The following is a 19,752-nucleotide window of genomic DNA, read 5'->3' on the forward strand; positions in this document are numbered from 1 at the left end:
ATTTTTGTCCAGGTTTTCTCATTCCTCCCTCATTCCCACACACCAAACTTGGTTTGTAAATTTCATGGCTGTTTTATATACCTTGTATCCCTGGGACTGAACATAGTCCTTGACAAACTTTAGAACTTTAATAAATGTGTGTTGTATTAATGAATGAATGAATGAATCTATCTGCTGAAAAAATATTACATAGTCCAGTTCTCTTACCTCTTTTGGCCTCATTACTTCCTTCTAAGAATATTGTAATAGTCTCCTGTGTGGAGTTACCAAATTGATATTCCTATACCATCAGGAACATTATCTCCCTGCTCAAAAACTCCAGTGACTCCCTGTTGTTTCTAGGATGAAATGTATACTTCTATGTTTGACTTTTAAAACTATTCACAATCTGACTTTCTGTTGCCTTTCCAATCTTATTACACATCACATTTCTTTATAAATCCTATGGCCCTCTGAAACTGACTTGCTTGCTTGTTCCTCATATACAACATTCTTTCTACCATATCCATACCATTGCCCAGCCTGTCCTATGCCTGGGATGTACTTTTTCATCACCTTTAACTCTAATGATTCCTAGCTTCCTTCAAAGCTCATCTCAATATACACTTAATGATGCCTTTTCTGATCCCATCAGCTTACTATTACCATCCTTTTGTACTTACTTTGTATTGACTTATACATGTACATGTTGTTTCTAACAATAGAATGTGAGCTCCCTGAGACAGGGAGTACTGCATTTTTGCCTCTATTTCTCCACAGTCTGGCACATAGTAGGAACTTAATAAATTGTTATCGATTGATCATCCTTTTGTCAAATGAAGTTACTTTGGACTAAGTAGGATGAGGGTGACTGCTTTATATTTTTGTGTTTCAGGTAGCAAAGATGCCAAGTTTGCTGAGGTTGTTTACTTCATAATAGAATATTTGTATCCATACAGAGAAGTAATATAGTGAATAGGGAAGATTACTTCACTTGATATTACTGAATCTAACAGATATGGTAGAAAATCTAGTTTACCTTATACTTAAATAAGCACCCTTAATAAGCCCTTCTATAGCATTTCTATCAAGTCATCAGCTAATCTCTATTTGAAGACCACCAGTAAGGGAGAACACATTACTCACTCCTGAATGGCACCACTTGCTTCAAAATTTTTCCTTATATCAAGTCTAAATCTGCATCAATGTAGCTCCTATTGATTACCTTCTGGATCAAGCAGAATGAGTCTGATGATTCTTTCATGTGACCATCCTTTGAATCATGGAAGATAACTATCATATGTTCCCCAAGTTTTCTCTTCTCCAGGCTGAATATCTAAATTTCTTTCAACCAACCCTTGAATGACACATTCATTAGTTTTGTCACCATCCTAGACACTTGCTTTTGGTTATTATGCAGCTTATTTTTCTGAGAACTGAACATAGTATTCCAGATGTGGTCTGACCACAGGAGAGTAATATGCAACTATTGCTGCCCATCCTGGTCAAAGTCCCTTTTCCAATGCAATGTAGGAGAGCATTAGATATTCTTGGTTATCATATTATACTGTTGATGCATTTTGAGATTTCATTCAATTAAAGTCTCCATGTCTTTTAAAATTGGAAGTGTTAACTAGCTATGCTTCCTCAGTTTTGTATTTGTGAAGTTGGTTTTTAGAACCCAACTACACTGTTAGTTTTATCTTTATTATTCATCTTATTTTTGCCCATTGTTCTAGCCTTTTCAATTCTATTTGGAGCTAAAACCAGTCATCTAATATGTTAAAAAAAACCCTCTAAATATTGTGCTATCTGCACATTTGACAATTATAGCATCTGTGTTTTTACCCAATTCATTGATAAATAGGTTGAACAGAGTAGGATCAAGGACAGATCCCTGGGATATTCCACTAGAGACCTCCCTACAAATCATCCTTGATCTATTAATCACTATTTCTTGGGTCTAATTATCCATTCAGTTCTAAAGCCACTTTAGAGGACTATCATATCTCCCCAGAATATTCACATATACAACATGAGAAACTTTCTGAAATAGTTTGTTGACATTAAAGAATTCTATATCCATAGAATTCCTTTGATTGATCAGTTCAGTTAATGTGCGAAAAAAGAAAATAAGCTGTGTCTGGCATGACCTATTCTTCTTGAAATCATGCTGGCTTTTCATCATTGCTGCCCTTTCTAGGTGCTTGCACACAATCCCCTTGAAAATGATTCTAGAATTTTGCCAGAAATTAGATTTAAGTTCATTGCTTTATAGTTTATAGGTTCCACACTGAGAATAATAATAGAATAATAATAGTTTCCCAACTCCCTTAGAGAAATGTGAGGAACCAGATCTCAATTAAAACCACTGTCTGGCACAATAAAATAAAATGATTTAGAACACAAATGAACCTTAGAAAACAGCAAGTCCTTCCTCCCCCTTATATACATGATAAAACTGAAGCCTAGACAGAGCATAGGATTTGCTCATTGTCACCCAGGGAAGAGTCTACTCTGATATCAAATCTAGCGAAGTTTTTACTATACCCTGTTGAGTATGTCAAGGGATTTTATTTTATTTTAAAAATAACTATACTACAAAAGCAATGTTAAGATTGTGCTTGAGAGAAATTGATATACATTGGCATCTTTCTCACAGGCAAAATGCATTTGCCAAAGGAGAAAAAAAGGAAAGAAATTCAACTACTGAAATGGGTAATCCATAGAATTTCAAGTGTGAACTGAAACTTTATCTAATTTCTGTTGAATTTATTACTGTGCCTCTGGGCAAGTAGAAGAGAATTTTTCCTGTTGATTGCTTGACCTTTGAAATGAATTAATAACACTACTACATCCTCCTTGGTTGCATTTCTCCATATTTTCTTTCTCAATGCTGTAAAATCCTTTTCATAACCAAGACATCCCCAAATCCATATATTCTGTTCAAGTTCTATCTGTAGAAATCCTTTTCCTTCAGTAAAGATGTCCATAAAATTGAATTGTCTAAATGTAGGAGAAGACATTTCAGTTCAAGAGAAGGAAGTGCATGGGGAAGGTGATATAATACTAACTTTGTTTTCAAAAGACCTGAGTCAAATCCCAGCCTTCATACCAGAGTAACCATGCCATTTATGGCAAGTCAGTTAACCTCTCTGAATCTTGATTTACTCTTAAGTAAAATGAAAAATATTGGACTAGTTTATGTCTAAGTTTCATATTAGTGATAAATCTAGTGGAATCCCTTTAGGAGCTACAACTGACTAGAGACCTACTATTGACTAAATTAACCATTCTTCTGACTAGCCAGTGAGGTGACAAGGCACTTCTGGAGACAGGTACAGAATAAGTTGTGCCTTCACATTTCTGATTTGAGTCACCTGATCTAAGCTTTAGTGATTAAGGTATGGCCAAACCATGAAGTTGTTTACTTAGCTGCTCTAACAAATCCATGATCTTATGTATGGGTACTGCCAATGGAAACCTATCCATGTTTCCTCATTCTCTGTGATTCTTGTCTGTGTCTTCCCATAAAATTTCCATAAAGCATTTGTTCTATGCAGTGTGTGGGTTCCTCCATGTTATTTAATATTTCTTAGATAACGAATGCACCATTTGATTGTCTACCAGTTATCCCTTACTCTTGTTGTATAGATGTCTACATCTCTTTTTCTAATAAAAGCTAATAATAATGGCTAAGCATTTACTTAGGACTTTAAGGTTTGCAAAGTGCTTCACAAATATTACCTCATTTTATTTTCACAATAACCCTGAGAGGTAGATGCTATTATATTTATTTTCCTCATTTTACATATGAGGAAACTGAAAGAGACAAAGGTCAAGTGATTTGTCCAGGGTCACCTAGGTGGTAAATGTTTGAATCTGGATTTGAAGTTGTGTCTTTCTGATGCCAGGTCCAGTGCTCTGTGTCACTTAGCTGCTTCTAGTCACTCATGTCCTTGAATATGTTTTACACCATTTATCAGAAACAATTGATGGTAATGTTGGGTAGCCTCTCAAAGTAAATAGGTTGTAACAGATTATTTGATATTATGATCAATGTGCCAGCTCAATTTAGAGAGGACAATTTAGTATCCTGAAGAATCCACCTGTAGCTTAGCCCTCTGAAATGGCTCTTCATGGAGGGTAGATTGTCAAAAGACAAGAATGTTCCAGACAGATTGGAACATCTTAATCAAAGAAGTTGTCTTGGGGATGTTCAACTTTACTAGCCTACCCTTCATTAATGATTCATTTCCTGATTGAGGAACGATAGCGTGTGCCATCTTAAAGAAATTGCCCTATAAGATGCTGAGCTGACATCTTGATAACTAAAGGTAGAATCCTTCAGGACAGATTCTTGGCTGTAGGATATATGGTTCAAGAAAAACTATGTTTCAATGGCTGTGACCTTCTTACATTTAAAGCATAGTGCAGTGGGGGCAAAAAGAAAAGTACTGACTTTGAATTTAGAGGACCTGGGTTCAAATTTCAGCTCTGATGCTTAACTTCCTATGTGATCCTAAGCAATTCACTTAGCTTCCCTAGGTTTCAGTTTCCTTATATGTAAAATGAGGGGAATTTGATCTCTTCCATATTTATTTACATACATGATCATCTGACACTTGCCATGTGAATTGCTATACTGAAATTTAGGTCTGACCTATGCAAGGTTGTAGTGCCAATGCAATATTTACAACACCAACTGTGACTATAAATATGCCTGCATGGTGCACAATCACAAAATATAGCAGACTCTCTACATAAAAGATAGAAAGAAAACATTTATTCAGACACCAGAAAACCAAACCCCCAAACAAGTAAGCCAATTCCATCATATTAGCAAAGAAATTAATAAGCCACAACAACACAGAGAGCCACAGCATCCTTTAGCCTTTCCACAAAGCAATATAAGATCAATATCTACTCACAAACCTGACTAACTCCTTCCCTGAGTGTCCTCTCTCTTCCACTGTCTCTCTGGCTCTGAATCCCAGCTTCTCGTAGGCTCTGCCCCACCTTTCAGTAAACTTCTTCCACCACAGCTCCATGTGATTACATTCAGCCTATTAGGGGACAGTATATTTTCAAACCTGGGAAGGTCTTCAAACTCCTTTAGGCTTATTAAAGAACAGAGAAGATCTTCAAATTCCCATTACCATTATAAAGGTGAACACAGACTAGACTTAGTCTTTTTGTTGAATAGAAAAGGGAAAAAGTAGAGCGAACCTCATGGGGGAGTTCATATGCTTTTCATTTTCTGTAACTAATGAATCCCTTTTATTCAGATAGAGAAAACTACATGCCTCTTAGCTCTGAGTGTTTTCCCTAGCTGTCCCCCATGCCTAGGATGTTCTCCCTCCTCCAGTTTGCCTACTGACCTCCCTGGTTTCTTTGATGTCCCAAACAAAATCTCACCTTCCACAGGAAGCCTTCTCTAACCATTCTTAATATCAGTTCCTGTGGTTGTACATCATGAACTTACAGTTTCATGTAGAGTCATCTATTTTTTTCTATTCTACTGTGTTATGTAAATGTTTTCTTAAGTTCAGGATAAAATTTAAAATTCTTCCTATTTTTTCTGGATAGAACTTGTTTTGCATATATTTGTCTGCATGCTGTCTCCCCTATTAGACTGTAAACTCCTTGAGATCAGGGAATGTCTTTTACCTCTTTTTTTGTCCTTAGCGTACCGCACAGTGCTTGGCACATATTAGGTACTTAAAAAATGTCTATTGATTTATTGGTATCAAAAGACTTAAGCTTAACCTGGGATATGAAGATGAGTCATGAATAGAAACTAAAGATAAACTTCAAGTGTTTTCTTTGTATTCTCTATAGAGCTATTGATACACGCAAACTTTTTGGAACACAATCTGTCAGCAGGCCATCAAAGTTATACTTCAATCCAGTGGTTCCATGGCTAGAATTATATTAGAAAGGAGGAAAAAATCTTATGTGTAGAACACTATTCATAATGGTATTATATGTAATAAAAAGTAGAAACATCCTGTATGTACAATTATGTACATTTATAAATAAGTAAGTGGCTAGCTGACTAAATTTTGCCCCACTCCTGAAAATGTCATCTGATTACTTCTCTTTTAACATGACATGTTCCTTTAATACAATGTAAGTTTCTTGCAAGCAGAGACTGTTTTCATCTTGTCTATGTCCTTGGGTCTTGACACTTAGCATTGCACATCTTAGGTTCTTAATGGATATTTTCTGGACTGGATGGATTGGATTAGAGCAATGTAATAGAATGATATTGTGCTGTAAGAAATCTGACAAATGTAAAGAAAAGTCCAGAAGCTGTAGAGATACTTATATGAAGTGACTCACTGACCAAGTAGAATAAAAAAAGTAAAATACACATTTCCTCTGAATTTATAAATACATAATATGACAAAAAAATCTAATAACCTAGATTTAAAAAAAGTTGGAAGGTGACACATAAGCAGATAAGATATTCTTATATTAAATTTAACATTTTCTAATAAATTATTAATGTAATAGAATTATTAATATAATTTAAAAATTGATTTGTCATTCCCCCCCAGTATGTCATGTCACATGGAAATATTGTCAGTGTAAGATATAAAATCAAACTTAGGTGAACATTGCAAATAATGTTAAAATTACATTAAAATTCAAATTCTTGTGTCCATTTTATCTTCAATAGTTACCTTTGAATATGTGGGAACCATTTTCCACTCTAAAATGGATATAAAAATAGTTTCTGACTGGCTGAAACAAGGGCTTTGTGTAAAATGAGCTAAAGACCTAAGACAACTCATTAGCACTGGCTGTTATACTTGTAGAAAACCCTTGCTTGGGTCTGGAACAGAGAGATTTTCAGTTTCATGCTTAGTATTTTATTAGGTTAGATTCTTCTATGTGCTTTCATTTCAATGACTGCATTGGCATGGAAGCATAGTTTATATATTACAGCTTTTTTAATCTTTGTCAATTGTTATATACTTTTCACAGACTTCCACAGATGTAATCGTTGCCTTCATATGGCAGCATACATTATTTCTTTTTCCAATAATGTCACTTGAAGAGTTCTCTCTACTACTGCAATTGTCTTTTTAATTTGTCATCTTAATCACATCATTAAAGGGTAATATGAGGAAGGCTTTAACCATTTTCGCCTGAAGGCGGGAAGACAACATCAGTAGTATGGTTCAAAATGCCCAGCTACTAGAAGGAAGTTTGATTAGAAATAACTGATTGGATTATAGGGTTACAGGTTAGATTACAGGTTCTTGACCTGGAAGTCCATGAACATTCCCAATTTTTTTTGAAAATTGTACTTTAATATAATTGATTAAAAATTTATTCTGAGATGGAATCCATAGACTTCACCAGATTGCCAAATGGGTTCATGACTCACATAGACACACACACAGACACACACAAAATAGAAGTCTTGGATTAGATCTTGGAGAGAAAATCTACTAAGGGAAGTCTCCATATTACAGGATAATATTGGTGAGCTATGAAGGCTGTTTTTTTTTTTTTAGCTAGTTTGAGATTGGGAGTGGAGTATATCGACTGGCACCTGTTAGATATTTAATAAATGTATGTTTAATAGAATTGGTTTTGATGCATCTCAGCTCTCTTAAAACCATAAAAGCTCAGGACTTTGTGAATTCTTTCACTTCAGTTGTTTTTGTATGTGTGTGTGTGTGTGTATGGGGGAGGATTGTAGTATGAATGCTGATTGGTTGATGTTGTGATTAATTTACAAAGCACATAAATGTATTCTGATTCATTCAATTGTCCTTGCATTTCAGGCATTGGTATATGTCTTTCTTTTTTCCATTTTGCCCTAAATGGAAGAGATCATATGTTTCAAAATCATTTTATTTCAACATTATATGAACTATTGTATAAAATCTAAAATATTTGGAAGAGAACTTTGATGAAGCATATGATGAAAGTCAACTAATTCTATCAAGGATAACAAAAGCAGAGGGGGAAAGAGCTTAAAAAAACTAGAGTAAGTAAATGTAAACTCATGTTTTGGAAGCTGTGGACTATGAAAATTTCCATGAGAACAAGTGAGGAAAATTAGAAATTCTCTTGAGATTTTTCTTCTCAGGCATCTAAAATAGTGTTTGGTACAGAGTAAGTGCTTAATAATTTTTTTTCCTTCATTCAAAATAGTTCCATAAATAATTCAAATTGAAAGGGAATTTAGAAATGATCTGGTTCAATGCCTGATTTTTCAGAAAAGGAACCTGAGACCAAGGGATGGGAGGGGATTGTCTCTAAGTCACATAATAAGGTAGTGACAAAATGGGCCTTAATACCACAGCCCCTCAGTTTCTGCCCAATCCTTTTGTTGTTACATCATGATTGTGAGGCACCTAAGTTTAAAACAGCTTGAAAGTCTTTAGAATTAAAACTGCTGATATATTTCCTTCCACTTCTTATGCTAGCCTTCAATTGGAACAAAAAAATTCAGATCTTTAAAAGTCATAGCTTTCTGTTGAGCTGCTTTCATTTGGAGATTCATCATTGTATAGGACAAAGAATGTTCGACAGGGTGGGGGAGGGGTCATAAGAGATCTGGGTTTTAAACCTACATCTAACACTCTCTGTATAAATGACTTCAGGAAACAATAATAGTAATGATAACAATAATAAATACTCATGCCTACTACTTATGGGGATACAGTAAGGAAAGCATTTGGTAAACCCCAAAGCATCAAATAGCAACTATTTATCTTTGTTAGATACAATAATAGGTTGATTTTCTTCTTTGCTCTCTGCCATTATGTGCTTTAATTCAGGAAGCGTAACTAAAACTTTTAATTGCTCTTTTTCAGGTGACAGAGCTTAACAATGTTAAGAATGTATTACGATTGCCCAAAAGCACGAAGAAACATGCTATTGGGATTTATTTCAATGATGATACCTCCAAAACTTTTGCTTGTGACTCAGGTTTGTCTGATTTAGCAGTGACTATAATGCATAGTGTTATTGATTTTTACAATGTAAGTGTGCCATATACCTACATGCAGATTTTCTGGGCATTTATACAGAGCTTGAAGCAGATGAGTGGTGTAAGGTGCTGCAGATGGAATGCTTGGGAACTCGCATCAATGATATCAGCCTTGGAGAACCTGACCTGTTGGCCACTGGTGTAGAAAGAGAGCAGAGTGGTATGTAAAAGAAATGCTAAATTTATGAATGTTTTGAAAGTTCCTAATCAAATGTTCACTGGGACCATAAATTCACTATATATATACTTCAGTTGACTTTTGGTAACATTCTGGGAATGATAAAATGGTTTCTTTTAAACAAAATAAATCTATAGGTGATGGTGAGGAGGCACAAAAAAGGTGAAATAAATTGCCCAGGATCCCATAGTTAGTTATAGAGCTCAGGCTAGAAACCAAGTGTCTTGAGTCCTAATCCAGTTCTCTTTCAAATAACAGTATTTTTTTCCCCTAAGACAAAGCCTTATGTGTTACATAGCTAATAACTTTTGGAACTGGAATACTGCATAGCTATGTGATCTTGAACAATTCACCTTTTTGTGCCTCACTTTCCACATCTGTAAAGTGGAGGTAAGCATGATAGTTGTCCCACATGATTATTATGAGGTTCAGATAAAGTAATATACTCCATCTTTCAAACTATAAAGTGCTATATAATTGTGAGTCTTTGTTGTTATTATATTGTCAAAATGGATTAAAATTGCACTAATACCAGATACTTCATGTTATCATTTTGGATTGAATATATTCAATGCAGAACAAGCCAGATGGAAACCTGTTATGAATATATTTTTTGTGCTTACTTGAATCAACTATATAATGTTGAGAATAATGGAGATCTCTTTGTTATTTAATGGAAACCATAATTATATTGGGTGAGGATGATAATTTGATTGCAGGAAATGAATTTTAGGATGGTTTATCATGAAGTTAATGCTTCAAAATAGTTTTGATAGTTTAATACTTTTTATAAATCAGATACAGATTTCTTCTCAGAAAATTGTCAGAGGAAGCTCATCAGTAAATGTGGTGCCATTAACTCCTTTGGAAAGTTTCCAGATACACTGGAGCCCTATTGAGTGCATGGCACTTGGGTGAACTCTCTTAAAAATAATTTTGGCTGCCATTTTATTCATGGAGATATGATAATTATAAGTTGATCAATATAGCATTGATATAATTAAGACATAAGACCAATTACTGTGCACCTGCATCTATTGTAAACACAAAGATGGAGGTGTAATTGACTTCCATTTGCCAGTAGAAATTTACAGTTGTAATTTTTGATGGTTCTGAATGATTTTACCTTTAGTTGCCACACATTTATTTTGTAGCTTAAGAATGTATATTTTTTGTTGTTCCAAAAAGCTGAATTTTATTCATGTAATTACATTTTAATAGGCATCATTTATATGTGCATTTAATTGTGCAATCCATATATTAGTCAAGAAGTAAGCTTACATTTAAAAAAATCTATTTTTCCTTGAACAAATGTTGATTATAGACATGGAGAGTGGATTTGCCTTCTTTTAATAATCTTCTAAAACATATGGAGGAATGTGTTGTGATTGTTTTGAATAATACCTCAATATTCCTACAATGTCATCAATATTTAATTCCTAGGGACTTTAGACTAACATTTTGTTTTTCTCCCAGAGAGATTCAATGTGTATTTGATGCCATCTCCTAACTTAGATGTACATGGGGAATGTACCTTGCAGATAACATATGAGCATATCTGTCTTTGGGACATCCAGAATCCCAGAGTCAAGCTCATCTCTTGGCCATTAAGTGCCCTCCGGCGATATGGACGAGATCCAACTTGGTTCACATTTGAGGCAGGAAGGTGAGTTTCAGGATTTTTTTTTTGGATGGGCTCCATTTTGGCTTCAGACTCACTTCACTTTGTCCACAGGTCTTCATGTAAACTGTAGTTCCAAAAAGAATTCATGAATTTCAGAGGAATGTCTGTGAACTTAGAAAGCATAAATTCCTATTTCTGTGTACCTTAAGGTCCTCAATGAGTCTTCATTATAACACCCTGAAATATATACTGGAAGTGTCATCTCCATTTTAAAGATAAGGAAACTGAGGCTCTGAGACCTGTGTCCTGATAATGGCTATATAAACAGCAAGCTTTTTATTACATTTTTTGTTCTCAAGTTCCTAAAGTTGAAATCATCAATGTGTAAATTAATTTTTCAAAGTATATAAAAGTCACTGCATTAGAAAAATAAAATTCCATTCATTGTTTAGTATAGAGTTTTCATTGTGGCAGAATACTTATTCCTTATACTTGTGAGTGAATATATTGTATATAAATAAGAATTTGGTTGCTGCACTTGATATAACTTTGCCTCCAGATTCTGAAATAGTTTATTAATTAATGATAAACAACATGTCCAGTCAGTGAACATGTTTTTCCAGAAGAAATGGGCATTCTTATTAACCTAAGAAAATTTGGCATTATTAATTTGTTTTTTCTTCTGGATTTAATGGAGAAATGATGGAATTATAGACCAGCAGACTTAGAGGGTGTCTAAGAATATAGAAACTAGAATTTTATAACTGGTGGGGAGTTTACAACATGGGTCACAGTCTGTCAAAGCTGAAAACAATTTTAGAATATCAATCAATTAATCATTGAACATTTATTAAGTACATATTATGTGACAGTCCCTGCACTAATTGCTGGGGATACAAGATGACAAAAGACATTCACTGACCTTAAGGAGCTTATAATCTAATGGGGAAAAAAAGGCAAGCAGCATTTACAAAATAAGCCACATATAAGATAAATAGAAAATAATTAACAGTGGGAAGATACTAGAATTAAGAGTGATTGGGGGAGAATTTTAGTTGAGATTTAAAGGAAGCCAGGGAAGTCAGTAGGCAGAGTGGAGGAGGAAAAAATCTTCTAGCCAGAGAAAATGCTCAGAGCTGAGAGATAGAATGCCACTTGATGTATAAAATATATAGTTTATGCAGCAAAACATAATTTTATAATACATATAATAATATTATTAAAATAGAAATATTCCCTTTACATTAATAAGCAGTATTCAACATTATTGAAAATTGTTCTATTAAATTATTTTTTTAAATAAGTGCATTTTTATTGATTATATTTAATACATATTAGTTATTAATGTTTATGCAATAATAAATTTAATCATTCATGTAATAAAGTATAAAATGTCAGATGTGAAAGCAGAAAAAGGTCTTAGACAAAGGATACCTTGATATTATCACTTACTACCTGTGTGACTTTGGGCAAGTCACTTCACTTTTCCAGGCCTCATTTTCTTTATCATAAAATGAGAGGGTTCAGTTAGATAAATTCCACCCTATACTCCATCCCAGATGTGGTGATCCCATCCTGAGATCTTTTTTCTTTCCCCCCACATCTATCATGTTCCTAGTTAGTGCTATATTGCCAGAGGTTTATTTAGACTGTGCTATTTGTCAAATTTTAGAAATATTGGTGCTTTTCTGATTCTTTTAAATTTATTTTACACAATTAAAAGAAGGGAGGTTAGATCTTGAAATAGTATTGAACAAATGGAATTTTAGCAAATTGTTTTTCTACTTCTGAGCTCAAAAATGGGGAAGTTAGATTATTTTATCTTTAATTCACTTTTAGTTTTGAAATTTAATTACGGCAGTGGGGCTACAACTCAGGTAATATACAGAATGTATGAAAAATAGCCCACATTAGAGTATTATGCATAGAGTTGTATTATATTGCATAAGGTAGGGGTTTAAAAAAAGTGTGTGCTGATAGATTACTTTTTTCTTTGCCTGGACCTGTGATTTCATCAAAGTAGGGAACACTTTGTGTGGAAAATCCCTTCATCAGTAACTACTGGCAAATCACCTATAGCGTACAGTTTTAAAGAATTGCTTGTAGTAATGAAAGATCAGATGTCCTGACCATAATCACATAGGTAGTATTGATCAGAGGCAGAATTTTATTCTAGATCATTCTGATTCTAAAATGAGCCCTCTACTATGCCACATTTATATTTAATTTGGATAAGTTTTATATTATGATTCAAGAAATCATCAGTCTGCTTGAGTGTAAATCTAAGACTAGAAGTTGAGTGAAGTGTATTAAAATATTGGAGGGATGGATTGATTATTTGAATTTTATTCATTTGCTCAGTAAGCATTGAATGAGCACTGAATTGATTACCCACTTTCAACTCTCCTAGAAAGAGTTGCTTATACTCTAGGTAACAGTATCATTATTTTACACTTTGCCTGAACATCAAATGATGATGTATTTTATAGTTATCATCAAGAAGCTTAGGATAATAAGATCATGCAAGTTCTTCCAAGCATGAAGGTTTCATTTCTTCTTTATTAATGTAGGCATTTGCTTCTTGGCTGTTCCCAAGAAAGTGATCAAAACAAGGAAGTTCCATTTCAACTATGTAATTTTCTCCTCATCCAAATGGCTGATTGTAGGCAGTTAAAACTCTCTAGGAAGTTTATTTTTTTTTAATTCATGGATATATTTTGTTTTGACATAATAAGCTCTTCTTTATTCCCCAAACACCCAAACAAATCCAGTGCTACAAAATATATATTTTCCCAAAGAGTTAATTTACTGATTATTAACAAAAAGGAAGGCTGTGTCCCGAAACATTGATGGTATAATGCATTGACCACTGACAATGTGTTTTGCCAGAGTTTTATTGCCTCTTCAAATTGACTTTCTTTATACCATTGTAGTCATTTTGTGTATTCTTTTGCCTCTGCTTTGCTTACTCTAATTTAGAGGTGTTAAATGTGGACCCCCAAAATTCTTGAATGCAGGCAGATATACCAGATTAAAATGTAATTGAAAATATTTCACAAAATAAATAAAAAATGGAATAGAACATAGATAATGTTAACATGTCATTTTCTAAGTCAATATATAGCCCCCAAGGATCTTTTTATGCCGGTTAATGAATGACCCCTGTTTCCATTTGAGTTTGATACTACTGCTCTAATTTACTATGTAAGCCTTGCTGTTTTTCTGTATTCTTGTATTCTGTATCATAGTATTCATCATTTCTTATGACACAGTAATTATTTGTTGAATTTGTATAACATAGTTTATTCAACCACTCCCAAGTTATTACATGTATTTCTAGTTTTGATATCATAAATAATCCTGACATGAACATTTTTATGCCTGTGGAATTTTTTTCTTGCATCACCTTGAGGTACAGTTGTTCTGGTAGTAAAAATTCTGAAGAAAATAGTAACTTTATAGGATTGCAAATTGTTTTACAGAAAGGTTAATCCAATTCCCAAGGCCATGAGCAATGCACCAGCATGTCTGTCATCCAATGATGATTTTCAGAAAGATTTAAAGCAAAATGATTCTATGAATTCATGACAATATTCCTTCCAAAACTTGGGCAACTGTTCTTTCATATACTCTTAGTGTATTCTTTAGACACATTTCTAGAGCAGCTTAAAAATTGTTAGAACTGGAATTTGATATGAATGCTTATTATTATTCCCATTCCTTCACAATCATACATTCATGCCAAGAGATGAGGCAATATAGAAGTAGCAACAAAACAAATAAGCAAAAAGTCCCTGAACTTGCAGTCAGAAGACTTGGGTTTGGATTCCATCTCTGTCACTAAACAGTTATTTGAATGTGGATCCATAGCACCACATGAACAATTACATTGAGGAAATTGAGACCCAAAAACATTAATTGACTCACCCAATATTATGCTAGTATCTTTCTAAAACTCAATTTTGTCATTACTTATATGAGAATAATAGTTTCACTCCATATCTTAAAGAGAATGTGTTATTTTTTTCAGGAAAAGGGCTGTGGCAATGTAACCTGTTAATCATATTACTATTATTGTAATCATCTCATCCTCATCTTTTAAAGTTGATCTAATATAGAAATATTCCTAGGACAAATCACTATCATGATACTTGGTTTTTTATTAATTTGTTTGTTTACTTTTAGTTTACAAGATTCAATTCCACAATTCCTTCAGTTTCACATTTTATCCCCCTCCTTCCCTCCCCCCCATGGTGGAATACAGTAAAGTATAGGATCTGTAAATACTTTCGTATTATACACTAGTCAGGTTATAATGATGGATTGTATCAGATTAAAGAGGACATAAAACCAAACAAGAAAAGGAAAAAGAGCAGGTATTTTGCTTCCATCTAGATATAAACTCAGTTCTTTCTAGTTCTTTCTCTGGATGCATACATTTCTCTCCATCATGAGTCTTTTGGAATTGACTTATATCACTGCATTGCTGAGAAGAGTCCAGTCTATCAAAGTTGGTCATCATATATGCGTTGTGCCTGTAATTATGTACAAATTTCTCCTGGTTCTACTCTTCTCACTCAGCATCAGTTCATATAAGCCTCTCCAGGTAAATATGAAGTCCATCTGTTCCTCATTTCTTATAGCACAATACTATTCCATAACATGCATATACCACAACTTGTTCAGCCATTCCCCAGTTGATGGGCACCCCCTTAATTTCCAATTCTTTGCCACCACAAATAGAGCTGCTATAAACATTTTTGTACATATGGGCCTTCCTCCCACTTGTATGATCTCTTTGGGATATAAACCTAAGAGTGGTATTGCTGGGTCAAAGGATATGAAATTATTTATAGCCCTTTGGGCATAATTCCAGATTGCTCTCCAGAAAGGCTGGATCAGTTCACAACTCCACCAGCAATGCATTAGTGTTGCAATTTGCCCAAATCCTCTCCAGCATTTGTCATTTTCCTGTTTTGTCATCTTAGCCAATCTGACTGGTGAGATGTGGTACCTCAGAGTTGTTTTGATTTGCATTTCTCTAATCAATAGTGACTTAGAGCATTTCTTCATGTGCTTATAGATATCTTTAATTTCTTTCTCTGAAAATTGCCTGTTCATATCCTTTGACCATTTATCAATTGGGGAATGACTTGTATTCTTATAAATTTGACTCAATTCTCTGTATATTTTAGAAATGAGTCCTTTGTCAGAGATATAGGTTGTAAAAACTCTTTCCCAATTTCCCACCTCCCTCTTAAACTTGGTTACATTGGCTTTGTTTGTACAGAAGCTTTTCAATTTCATGTAGTCAAAATTATCCATTTTACATTTTAGAATGTTCTCTAATTCTTGTTTAGTCATAAAGTCTTTCCCTCTCCACAAGTCTGACAGGTAAACTATTCCTTGTTTTCTGAGACTGCTTACAGTATCAACCTTTATATGTAGATCATGCACCCATTTAGACTTGATTTTGGTATATGGTGTTAGATAATGGTCTATGCCCAGTTTCTCCCATACTATATTCCAGCTTTCCCAGCAGTTTTTGTCAAATAATGAGTACTTATCCCAAAAACTGGGGTCTTGGGGTTTATCAAACAATAGATTACTATAGTCATTGACTTATGAATCTCATGTGCCTAATCTATTTCATTGATCCACTCCTCTGTTCCTCAGCCAGTACCAAGTAGTTTTGATGACTGCTGCTTTATAATACAGATTGAAATCTGGTATAGCTAGTCCACCTTCCCTAGCATTTCTTTTCATTAATTCCCTTGATATTCTGGACCGTTTATTCTTCCAAATGAATTTCATTACTGTTTTTTTCTACCTCTATAAAGTTGTTTTTTGGTAAATTAATTGGTATGGCACTAAATATATAATTTAATTTAGGTAAAATTGTCATTTTTATTATATTAGCTTGACCCAGCCATGAGTAATTGATATTTTTCCAATTAGTTAGATCTAACTTTATTTATGTGAAAAGTATTTTGTAGTTGTGGTCATATAGGTCCTGGGTTTGTTTTGGCAGGTAGATTCCCAAATATTTTATAATGTCTACAGTAACTTTAAATGGAATTTCTCTTTCTATCTCTTGCTGTTGAATTTCATTGGAAATATATAGGAATGCTGAGGATTTATGTGGGCTTATTTTATATCCTGCAACTTTGCCAAATTTATTTATTGTCTCAAGTAGTTTTTTACTTGATTCTCTAGGATTCTCTAAGTATATCATCATATCATCTGCAAAGAGTGATAGCTTGGTCTCTGTCTAATTTGATTCCTTTGATTTCTTTTTCTTCTCTAATTGCTACTGCTAACATTTCTAGTACTAGATTGAATAAGAGGGGTGATAGTGGACACCCTTGTTTCACCCCTGATCTTATGGGAAATGCTTCTAGCTTCTCCCCATTACATATAATACTTGCTGATGACTTTAAATAGATGCTACCTATTATTTACCTATTACATAAAGGCTCCATTTATTCTTATACTTTCTAATGTTTTTTAATAGGAATGGATGTTGTATTTTGTCAAAAGCCTTTTCTGCATCTATTGAGATGATCATATGGTTTCTACTAGTTTTATTGTTGATGTGATCAATTATACTGATGGTTTTCCTAATATTAAACCATCCTTGCATTCCTGGAATAAATCTTAACTCATCAAAGTGTATTATTCTTGAGATAAGCTGCTGTAGTATTTTTGCTAATATTTTATTTAGAATTTTTGCATTTATAGTCATGAGGGAGATTGGTTTATAATTTTCTTTCTCTGTTTTATTTCTTCCTGATTTAGGTATCAGTACCATATTTGTGTCATAAAAAGAATTTGGTAGGACTCCTTCACTAATTTTCCCAAATAGTTTGTAGTGTATTGGAATCAGTTGTTCTTTAAATGTTTGATAGAATTCACTAGTAAATTCATCTGGCCTTGGAGATTTTTTCCTAGGGAGTTCACTGATGGCTTGTTCAATTTCTTTTTATGAGATGGGGTTATTTAAGTAATTACTTCCTTTTCAGTTAATCTGGGCAACTTGTATTTTTGTAAATAGTCATCCATTTCCCTAAGATTGTCAAATTTATGTGCACACAATTGGGAAAAAATAATTCCTAATTATTGTTTTGATTTCCTCTTCATTGGAGGTAGATTCACCCATTCCATTTTTGATACTCATAATTTGGTTTTCTTCTTTCTTTTTTTATCATATTGACTAAGGGTCTATCAATTTTATTATTTTTTTCCATAAAAGCAGCTCTTAGTTTTATTTATTAATTCAATAGTTTTCTTAATTTCAATTTTATTAATCTCTCCTGTGGTTTTCAATATTTCTAATTTAGTATTTAATTGGGGATTTTGAATTTGTTATTTTTTCTTGGTTTTTCAATTGCATGCCCAATTCATTGACCTCCCTTTTCTCTAATTTAATCATGTATGCACTCGGGGATATACAACTTCCCCTAAGAACTGCCTTTAATGTATCCCACAAATTTTGGTATGTTGTCCCATTATTATCATTCTCTTGAATGAAAATAATTTCTTGTTTGACCCACTCATTCTCTAGGATTAAATTGTTTAATTTCCAATTAGTTTTTAGTCTGTCTTTCCATGGCCTTTTATTGCATATAATTATTATTGCATCATGATCTGAGAAGGATGCATTTAATATTTCTGCCTTACTGCATAGAATTGTGAGGTTTTTATACCCTAGATCATGGTCAATTTTTGAGTATGTGCCATGAACCGCTGAGAAGAAAGTATATTCCTTTATATCCCCATTCAGTTTTCTCCAGAGATCTATCATACCTATCCTCTCTAAAATTCTGTTCACCTCCTTAACTTCTTTCTTGTTTATTTTGAGTTTGGATTTATCAAGGTAAGAGAGGGGGAGATTAAGGTCTCCCACTAGTATAGTTTTGCTATCTATTTCTTCCTCTAATTCCTTTACCTTCTCCTCTAGGAATTTGGATGCTATACCACTTGATGCATATATGTTAAGTAATGATATTGCTTCATTCTCGATGGTGCCTTTTAACAGGATATAGTTTCCTTCCTTATCTCTTTTAATTAGGTCAATTTTTGCTTTTGCTTTATCTAAGATAAGGATTGCTACCCCTGCTTTTTTTTACTTTTGCTGAGGCATGATATATTTTACTCCAGCCTTTTACCTTTACCCTGTGTGTATCCCTCTGTTTCAGATGTGTTTCTTGTAAACAGCATATTGTAGGATTATGATTTCTAATCCATTCTGCTATCCGTCTCCATTTTATGGGAGAGTTCATCTTATTCACATTTACTGTTATGATTATTATCTGTTTCTTTCCCTCCATCCTATTCCCTCCCCTGTTAATGCTCATATTTTTCCTCCTTCTCCCTTCCCCCTTAATAGTTTTACTTTTGGCCACCACCTCCCTCAGTATTTCCTTATCAGCCCCTCTCCCTTTTCCCCCCTTACCCCTTACTTCTTCCCTCCCTACTAACCACCACCCCCCTCTTTCATAGCCCTTTGCCCCTCCTACTACATGTAGGATATTTTTATACTTAATGAAGTATGTTATTTCTTCTTCGCACCAAGAGTGACAGGAACAAATCTCATGCGAAGCTCCTTTCCCTCCCCTCTTTCCCTTTAAAATGATACTTTTTGTGTTTTTCTCCCTAGAGTCCTATGATTAACTGGTTGTTATTCCCTCCTTGCACCAGAACCAATGAGGGAAAATTCTCATCTCCCTCCCTTCTTTTCCTCTGCTATATAGTTTTTATGCCTCTTTGTGTGGCATAATTTACCCTTTTCCACTTCATTCCTCTTCTTCCATTGCAGTCCCTTTGTAGGCCTTAATAAGATTTTTTAAATCATCATTTTGAGTATTTTATACTCATAACCTCTACTTGTCCATAAACAGTTTGCCCTTATTAAATAGCAGGGTGTGTGTGTGTGTTGTGTTGTGTGTGTGTTTA

The 19,752-nt window shown here is 34.0% G+C and overlaps 1 protein-coding gene across 1 annotated transcript in view; it reads left to right on the plus strand.

The window, feature by feature from the left end:
- DOK5 (docking protein 5) overlaps positions 1-19,752 on the plus strand; it is a 162,911-nt gene that overhangs the window by 92,203 nt on the left and 50,956 nt on the right. The window contains exons 3-5 of the mRNA XM_069072443.1: positions 8,820-8,934; positions 9,036-9,155; positions 10,650-10,839. Coding sequence (XP_068928544.1) covers positions 8,820-8,934; positions 9,036-9,155; positions 10,650-10,839 — 425 coding nt within the window. The remainder of the gene's footprint in view (positions 1-8,819; positions 8,935-9,035; positions 9,156-10,649; positions 10,840-19,752) is intronic.

This window comes from Petaurus breviceps, unplaced genomic scaffold (genome assembly GCF_028583685.1).
Source record: "Petaurus breviceps papuanus isolate PSGF00001 unplaced genomic scaffold, PetGlider_PUasm1.0 90847, whole genome shotgun sequence".
In the NCBI taxonomy this organism is placed as follows: Eukaryota; Metazoa; Chordata; class Mammalia; order Diprotodontia; family Petauridae; genus Petaurus; species Petaurus breviceps.